The sequence below is a fragment of the Mugil cephalus genome, chromosome 6 (genome assembly GCF_022458985.1).
Source record: "Mugil cephalus isolate CIBA_MC_2020 chromosome 6, CIBA_Mcephalus_1.1, whole genome shotgun sequence".
Taxonomy (NCBI): Eukaryota; Metazoa; Chordata; class Actinopteri; order Mugiliformes; family Mugilidae; genus Mugil; species Mugil cephalus.
Genome location: NC_061775.1, coordinates 4,670,108 through 4,679,350, shown reverse-complemented (window position 1 = coordinate 4,679,350; position 9,243 = coordinate 4,670,108). Strand labels below are relative to the sequence as shown.

General features: G+C 41.7%; 1 protein-coding gene across 1 annotated transcript; it reads right to left on the bottom strand.

Moving 5' to 3' along the window:
* Positions 1-210: 210 nt before the first annotated feature.
* LOC125009961 (C2 calcium-dependent domain-containing protein 4C) lies at positions 211-7,338 on the bottom strand. Its single transcript, XM_047588229.1, has 2 exons — positions 6,891-7,338; positions 211-5,927 (listed from the first exon to the last, which is right to left on the bottom strand). The coding sequence occupies exon 2, from the start codon at positions 5,877-5,879 to the stop codon at positions 4,620-4,622; it is 1,260 nt and encodes a 419-aa protein (XP_047444185.1). The 5' UTR covers positions 5,880-5,927; positions 6,891-7,338; the 3' UTR covers positions 211-4,619.
* Between the last annotated feature and the right edge of the window lie 1,905 nt (positions 7,339-9,243).

The window sequence follows — 9,243 nt, the reverse complement described above, 5'->3', positions numbered from 1 at the left end:
TATTCATAGCATGGAGATGAAATGTCTAAACAGAAAAAAAATAACAATGCTAGACCTCTAAACAATGTTTTTACCTTTTAGTAAAATTGTGTTTTTATTGGTCTGGACCAACAGCCCATATAAAATGTGGTAACAGGCCTACTGCTTATCACCTAAAACAATAATAATAATAATAAATGGCAAATTAATAACAACAAAGCCAGACATTCCCATGGATAATACCTTTAATGAAATTTCACACCCATCAATACAGAAACCAGAGGACGGCTGTCAGTGGTCGAAGCATCACAGTATAAATGTATCTACTTCCATGGGCCAGAAACACAAGAACAGCAAACACACATGGAAAACGGCTTCCATCGTCTACGTACGCCTGGATACAAACTAAAGAATTGGTGTCAAGTAACGGACTGGCACTTTTCAGCTTCATTTTTCAGAGCGAACCTGTCAAGACAGGAAGACTTGAGCAACACCAACATATATACAGGATATTTAAAAACCAGTCTTAACAAAATAAAGTCATTCTCATAAACCACAATAACCAACTAATAACCTCTCTCTCTGACACACAGCACACAGGTATTGGCGCTTTCCTCAGTTCTCATTTTAAATGCTATCAGTCAAGCCTCTCTGCTCCGTATCTAATTAAAGACCTATTGAGTGCAGGAATACAGACTGATTTCGACCACAACAGCAGACCGGATAATGGGAAAGTTAATTGTGGTGAGTTAATTCTGGTAATTCCTCTGCAGATCGAACAAAGGTTAGCCTTCAGAATCACCAACCTTGTTTTTAGCTTCACAAGTGCAGCGACTGTGGGGATTCAACATGAGTGTCATTAAATGAAATAACATTCAGTGCATACTACTAACCACTTTTATTGTATGAAGTATCACCGATAGCTACAGTTTAAAGGAATAGTTGGAGGAGGTTTTTGGAGACAACTTTTACTGCACTGGTCACACAGAACTCTACTATTAAAATGAGTGGCCCGTTGTCCTCAGCCATACTTTACCATTGATTATATTGTATATTGTAGCATGATAACATGCTAAAGATAGCAACACACTGAGCCCCTGTATAAATTCCATCTTGTTGGCTGAATGCCTACCTTCTTGATAAGTTAAGGGCAACTACACACTATTTCTCTCACAACATTTAAACTGTCACTAACAATTCAACCTCTTATGATAATATTATCTTGCGGCAAGGCATCTGACTTTTCTTTGTGGAAACTTTTCTTTGTTGTACCTGGATGCTATTTATTTTCTCATGGTTAAAAATAACCAGCAGACAGGAAGAGAAAAGGCAGTCTCAGTTGTTTTTAGGAGGGCTTATCGAGATTTAACACCTCTGACTGTGTAACGACTGAGAGAAGCAGTAAGCCTCCAGCTTAGCACAAAATCTACCACAACACCAGTAACAAGTGAACGTAACAATTAAATAAATCCCTTTGGTATAGTAAAAAAAAGGATGCAACCTCTTGCCTGCTATTAAGCCACTCAGCAGGATAAACTGTTTCAAATATTTCCTTCCGTAAAATGTAACTTTGATATTATTTTCTATCAAGATGAGAGTAAAAACATTAACTGTTTTGGGTTTTTTTTTCTACCAGTTGTGGAATGTGGACTTGTGAAGAGGCTACAGTTTGAATGAGGACAGTGTCGTGTGTCGAGGCAGGAGCAGGCAGATGACTTAATTGTTTTTCAACCTGCAACTGAGTTCTATTAATTGATAAGTCACATGAAAACAGTCGGAACAATTAGTCATGACAATCAGATGCGGCCATGTATTAGCTGCATTGTTATAAACAGTCAATTCTCATCAGAGCACAGGGAGACCCACGACTGCACGATAAGAATCCACTGAAGTTTAGTACTGACACTGCTGAAATATATTAGCCATGCAAGAAGAGGCCCCCGAATGGGGTTTGGTAACAACTGGGCGAGTACAATTTAGGAAGTTTGAGTAAAAAATACATTACGAGCAGGCACTGTTATGTTTGCACATGGGTATGCAGAAGGTTTACAACAGATCAGCGACTTTTACACCAAAACCAACTGTATATAAATGATACAGAACACATCAATAGCAGTGCTACAAGTGAGCTACAAACACCAGGTGAGAGCAATTCTTGTAGGATCGAGCTCAAGCTTTGAGGAAACCTCAGTAATTTGCATCGCTCTGATGTCTCTGACTTCTTTTCTGTCTGAACTTCTCCTGTGCAGGTCACTCAAACCCGCAATCACACGCAGTTTCTTCTGATCCCTCAGACGGACAGAAGTTTACACGAAAGAGGCAAGAGCATAATGTTGGTTTCCTCCTTGCGTTCCATGTTTTCCATATTCCTCTTCTTGTCATGTCGTCTTCCTCCCACAGGCTTTGTTAAAGTCGGAACAACGTGTCCCTTCAAGTGTCCCTCGCTGATGCATATTTAGCGTTTCACCTACAACTGTAGAAACTACTACATACATCTATGTAGTTATATACAGTACAAATCCAACATCATTTCAATCCATTATACAAAATACGACAAGTGGTACATAGAAAATTAAACACTCCGGACAAAATCGTGCTTACCAAAACCCACTCAAACTCTTTGACTCACTCTTTCATACGCACAGAGTAAGGCTTTAGGGTTTCATAAAATTTGAAGCATGTCATGCAAACACCAGTGCCGTGTTCATGCCATGCTACTGTTAGTCACAGCGAATCTCGTCATATGAGACATTTAATACATGTACATGCACACAGTAGTTTGTCTACGGCCAACACTGTGACTAAGGCAAAAGACAGGTTGCATAAACTGACAGACAATTCTGCTTACATGTGTTTAATTTAAGAAGTATGACCCCGCTTGCTGTCCTACTGCTAACCACATAACTAAAAGGTAATTAAGCCAGCAGTTAAAATTGTCAGGGATGCTGTGAAATGATAGCCGCCTGGTGCTACTTTATGAAGAACAAAAAAAAAAAGAGGATATTATAAGTTTGACTCAGGTGTCTCTTTTTTAATTTTAAAATATCTGTTGGGATTTGAGGTTAATAACATGTCTTCCAGAAGGCTCCAATGTATTCTTGTTTTGGAGGATCTGTGCAGAAATAGGTATCTCCAACTGGCCTGAATACAGAGCGAAGCTATACCTATCTGGTGAGAGCCTGTTGCTTAGCTGCGCAAGATTTAATCAAGGAGCCCAGACTGGATGAAGCAAGGCGACGGGCTGCAGTTGGAGCGTCTGCACAGTTCCTTCATGAGGCTGAAGAGGTTTCATGGACCAAATAAATATGTATATTGAATATATGAAGGAATGTTCTCATCTGCACTGCAACCCCCCTCCCCCTCCCCCGTATCTCTACATTCATTAACTCCGAGTTGTTTTTTCTTGCCAGTAAACTGGAGGCCATTAAAGATATTAAAATTGGAAATGTACCCCATGCTGCACGAAATCTCATCTTATTAAGCAATTTCTGTCTCTAAACGAGGCGTAGGAACCTTTTTAAGTGAAGAAATCTGCGGTGCAGTGACAATATTCAAGCGTACCAGAAATGCACTTCTCTCCGAGTAATTCACTTGCGCACTAGAATAATTGTAGAATATTATTGTTTTTGAAAATGTGTTCAAAGGAAATAAAACTTAAAGGTGCCCCGCGGACGCAGTGCTATAGACTATAGAGCAATGTTTTTACCATCCGTGACTGACAGTCAGAGCACCAGCAAACTTAATAATGATTCAAAAAGGGCACGGATGAAGAAGTGTTTAAGTGCTTAATACAGTGGAGCTTGGTGACATTCAACACTCAATATGAAGTTTTGCTGCTTTACAATAGAATTCCTTGGGACATCTTTAAGTATGAAAGAGCAAACATAAAACTTTTTTCCATACATACCGGATATGTTCTATTAATTGTAAGTATGAATCAGATTATGGCCTTCATAATCTACTTACATTATCAATCAAATTATCGTTTCGTTTTTTTGTTTGATGTACATGTAAATGTGGCAGCTCTGTTTGTCCCTTGCGCTCCCCCTGTAGGAGGTGGGCCATGGCAACTGGGATCAAAGGGTCTTTGCACATCAGGATGTAGTGCCACTTCAAAGCTCACACTGATTCACAAAAGCATCTCTGTGCCCAGCACATGGTGGAGCTGACGTAGAATCACATCCTGCCGTGGATTTCTCTCACAATAAAACGATAAAGCCTGCACAGTGCAGGCAAGGACACGGAGACAGGCTGAAGCACAGGTGTCGTCCAACCTTTGAACCAGACCTGGCTGAGGAAGCCGGCTGGGAGACGCTTCCAGAGAGAAAACCTTTCATCTGTCAATTTCATCTGATGCTGTCGAGCCCAACTTGGTTTAATGAGCGTTCATTATTGGGAGATGGGTCCAAGCAAACCTTGACCCACCTTAAATCCTTCATCTGTGCATCACATTTTCTAATCTTGGTGTTTATTCAAATTCCAGATCAAAGGGAAAGATTTACTTTTGGAAAATTCTCCTCTCCGTTCGCCTTTATATTAACAGTTTTGGGTGAGTGGAATAAACAGAGCAGTGCAAACATCTAATTTAAGTTTCAGCCAGTATCCTTGGATTTGGCCTTTAACCTCCACGTCCTGTGGCTTTAAAGCCCGGCGAGCAGCTTTGTCAGAGGCACCTCTCGCTCTCCCAGCAGCGTGTCTCTCTTCAGACTGGTGCCTTTATTTACCACCTTGAACTTCACAGAGAGGCTCTTTACTTGAATCGGGCTTATCGAGTCAAAGAAGAAGTCCTCGTTGAAGACTGGGTTGCGGCTGTTCTTGATGATGTTGCTCCTTTGCTTCTGCAGCTTGCCTGGGTTCAGGTAGACGGACACGCAGCAGTTGATGCTCTTGATGTCAAAGTGCTTGTCGTACAGACTCTCTGCTGCCAGGACGCGGATGAGCAGGCGGGAGGTGCTGGAGTCGTAGTTGACACTGATCCGCACCGTCCCGCCCTTGTGCAGGTTGATGGTGTGCTCCCGGTGGAGGCCGTGGTCAGACGCTCCAGCACTGCCGTGGAAGGAGGGGATGTTGAGTCGCCGCTGGATGTTAGGGCTGGGCTCGGCGGAGCTGCATTCGTCAGTGGAGAGGGAGCTGTGGCGAGCGAACGTCCGCTTGGCCTTCACAACTTTGGCCTGCGTCTCATGTGTGAAGATCTTGAGCAGGGATGCAGAGCGGGAGAGCAGAGGGGAGCTGAAGGGAGAGGACTCAGCTGAGGAGCAGGTGTCACTTTCTCCACCGCTGAAGTATCGATAGGGATTAATGTGGGAGGTGTTGTAGTCAGCTGGATTCAGGTGGTTTCCCCCTTCGCTGCTTTTGCCTGGAGCCTTTCTCTGCGTGTTTGGGGAAGTGATGGGACTTGTAAGTTCGCAGTGGAACAGCGACTCTTTACGGCGAGTGTGGGGGCTCTCCTTCAAGGTGGCAAACCCGTAAGATGTCTGGGTCTTGGGAACGTAAGGCAGGGACATTGCAGTCTGCGACTGAGGGTCTGCATTGGTGTCTCCAGTCACAACATCGTCTGCACTTTCTATCTGTATGATGTGGCGGTTCGCTGCTCTCAACAAGTTCTTTGTGTCTCCTGCAATCTTGGCTACCAGACGCGGGCTTCTTGGGCTGCTGATCTTCCTCCCGGTGCCGCTGATCTGTTCAGAAGTGGACGGCTGCAGCCCCTCTTTGGGTTTCACATTAGGAATCTCAGGCTCTGCTGGGCAGCTGACCAGCTTTGGGGGAATGAAGAAGTCTGGGATCTTGTCGGGGGTGAGGACGTTGCTGTAAGCCGGGGCAGCACCTTTCTTGTCTCCATTCTCCCCCTGCCGCAGCACACTGGTCTCCACCGACCCGCGGATCTTATCCAGAACCCACATGGTCCCACAAGACAGTGGGATGTGTGGAGTCGGTGCAGTCAGGTGTGTCTGCAATTAATAACACACACGGGTGAGGAGGAGGGTGAATGATCAGAGCAGAGTCACTCCACAGGGAGGAGTGCGATAAAAATATCACCTGAGAGCTGTAGCGCCGAAACGGTCTGTGATTCAACCTCAAGTATTTACAGGATTAAGACTGAGTACACAGGAAATATTACAGTTCTGAACTGTCTGAATCCGAGCTTAACTTTTAGAGCTACTGACAACAGAGGAAAGGAACAAAATCTCTCACAGTTCACTTCAGCTTCAAAATGGCTTTCTTTGAAGAGTTACAGTTTATCTTAGTAAGCAGCCATGAAATCTTTGAACTGACAAATGACTCAGAATTAAACTACATTAAATTAAATGCAGTCCTAATTGTTTTTTTAATGAGTGGCTTCATTGATTTTTAAAATACAGAGTCAATCTGGGAGTTGGTAAACAACCACAAAGGCTTCTTTGTTTCATCTTCATTCTTTAATTATTAAAATGCTAAATTTAAATTTGTGCTGTACCTTTATTCAGCAAAGATACAAAATACTCTTGAGATTACGAGAGATCTCAAGCTCTGTTTTAAATGAACTCACTGACCAAGATTATGATGATGAAATGTGCATTTATGTGGACATTTTTTATTTTATATTATATTATTTTTTATATTATATATTACTTATATAATATAATTTAGACTATTTTCTGTCTATTAGCTCCTGTATGACGGGGCTAAAATATAAAGTATAAGGTGTTTTTTTTATTTTATTAGCTGTTTTCACACTAGTAATGTTGCAAAAATAAACCATGTAGTTTTTGTTTCTTAAAAACAGCGGAAAAGTTACACACGACATCTCCGTTCAACAGGTTTTCCTCCTTTTACGCACGACTCCGTTCCCAAAACATCCACAATTTAATTTTGCCTTGAAATCGGAAACCGTAACACGTTTCCCCAACAGAAATGCATTAAAATATACTTACAGGACTAAAGAGAAACGGCTCAGTTTTCGCTCCTTTACATCTGCTCCGTCAGTAACAGGTGTTTCTTCGGATGAGTCTGTGCGCTCCGCGGCGCTGCTCTGCGCCCTCAGACGGTCTCAGCTCCAGAGACGCTGCTGTGCGTTATATAGACGGATCAGAGCTGCAGCTGACCAATAAGATCGAACTGTGCGTTTCCGTGTTTCCCAGCAGAACCAGCTAGACCACACTGGTTGTATCTGAGAGACAAAGGAATCTTCCAGGTTGGTTTGACATGTCTCCTCAGCACTCACTGTCATCAGGCTACTTGGATATTTGTGCTGTTTTCAATACTACAGCTTTGGAAAACCGTTTTACACGTTGCAAATGTAGTTTTATTCTTCTTGTTTCCCCAAGAACAATACATGTATTTTCACTCTATCACATCATTCAGTCCAAGGCTATCCATATACTGTCTAAAAACAACCAAATGACATGAACATCATTAGTCAGAGAAAGTCAGAGAGAGATGCAACACATTGTTTGTCGGCTCAAGCCTCATTCAAAGGGCCAAATTCTTGTTTTGGCACGCAGCACGGAGATGTTTTGTGCAAGAGAATTATTATATATAAAACTGAGCCTATTTGGCCAGGAAAAGCACACACAGCTGAGCAGACAATGCACTGTGGAGCATATGCACCTGTGTGCTGCGTGATCCAATTCAGTCTACAGACAGACCCTTTTTATTATTCCTCGTCCCTTGTTTTTTTTCTGTCTGTCTGTCTGTCTTCGGGTTTAAACCAACTGACTGGTTTCCCTGGAAACTTTGCTATGGCAACAAATACATTTGTCTAAAATAGGATGAGCCCCACTGACTTCATTGATCTGCAGGACAAAAAGCACTTTATTTGTCCAAATTGCCTGGTTTTGAGTCAAGTGCTGTGTAACCCGTGGACTGAGAGGGCTACGGTTAGTGCTTTATCAGACATAACTCGCATAAAGTCAGGAAAAGCACTGCACTGACTTGACAGGGAAGAACATCAGCAGATTTTCAGCTGCTGAGAACATCTGTTGACAGGGACAAACAGCTTTGCAACAAAGTGATTATCCATTGTACAGTATATTGTAGTATATAGTCATGGAATAGGTCAGCGCTGCCTGTCTCAGCCTTACTCAAGCCCTTCTCGTCGCAGCTAAATATCAAACCCTTTTTACAGTGAATGAGTAGCTGGATTTAACTTTAATTATCAGATTGGGGCTCGCTTTGTAGGATTTATGTGGATACATTAGCAGAGATGGAATATAAAAGCTACAATTATGTTTTTATCACCTGTAGCTATAAATCACTTTGTTTTCATCATGAGCCTCAATGTCTAAATAGGGAGCAGGTCCTCTTCCACAAAGCCTCCCATGTTTGCATAGTAGCTCTGAACAGACAAACAGTAAAACATGCTAGTTTACATGGAAGCTTTGACTTTTACAGACTAATGAGCTAAATACTATGTAATTGACCTGATAACCACCACAGGGTCTCCTACATGCTTGGAAAGCGAGGGGGTAGTTATATGGCTGGAATCTGCAACATCACCACTAGATGTCACTAGATTCTACACACTGGTCCTTTAATGTTTTGCAAGTAATGTTAACCAAGTTTACCATCTTACAGTAGTTTAGTGTGTTAAAATTTACACAACAGTTAAGGTTGTTGGACATGACATTGGCTTAGTATGCACATAGAACTCCCTAAAACACTCCCTGAAGTTCAAGGGATCAAATTTATTAAAAGTCACCCTCAGGCCCACTTTGAACTTGCATAACCTACTGTCTCTCTTTATTTATTTACATACTTACTATGTTCTTCTGACAGTATATTTAAATATCTAAGCTACATATTTTGTACATTTCATTTATTTATATTTAAATATATATCTTAAAGTGCAAATATTTAAGATGAAAGGTTGTTAGCAGTATATTAATGTATATATATTTAGTATCCGGCTGCTGTAGCAGGCTCGCAGGATCAATAAAGTAGTATTAGCATCCCATATCTTATCAAATCTGTCAGTGTGTGGGAGCTTTGTGCTAGAACAGATTCGATTGTCTGTGGTCAGGCTTATGTAGTTCTTTTTGATTCAAATGTTTCTAAATCCCTATAGTCACATTTTCTACCTGCCCCCCCCCCCCCCCCCCCCCCCCCCCCACTCAAACCAGCATAAAAGCAATCATGTGAAATAAACAAAACTTTTCAAACATTACAATCTTCTAAGGTAACTTAAGTTTATACCAATGCACCATAGAAATATGAACATACATTTAATGTTTGGATACATGTCCTGAAAAAATATATATAATATCTTCTGAGCATACAGTCCATGTC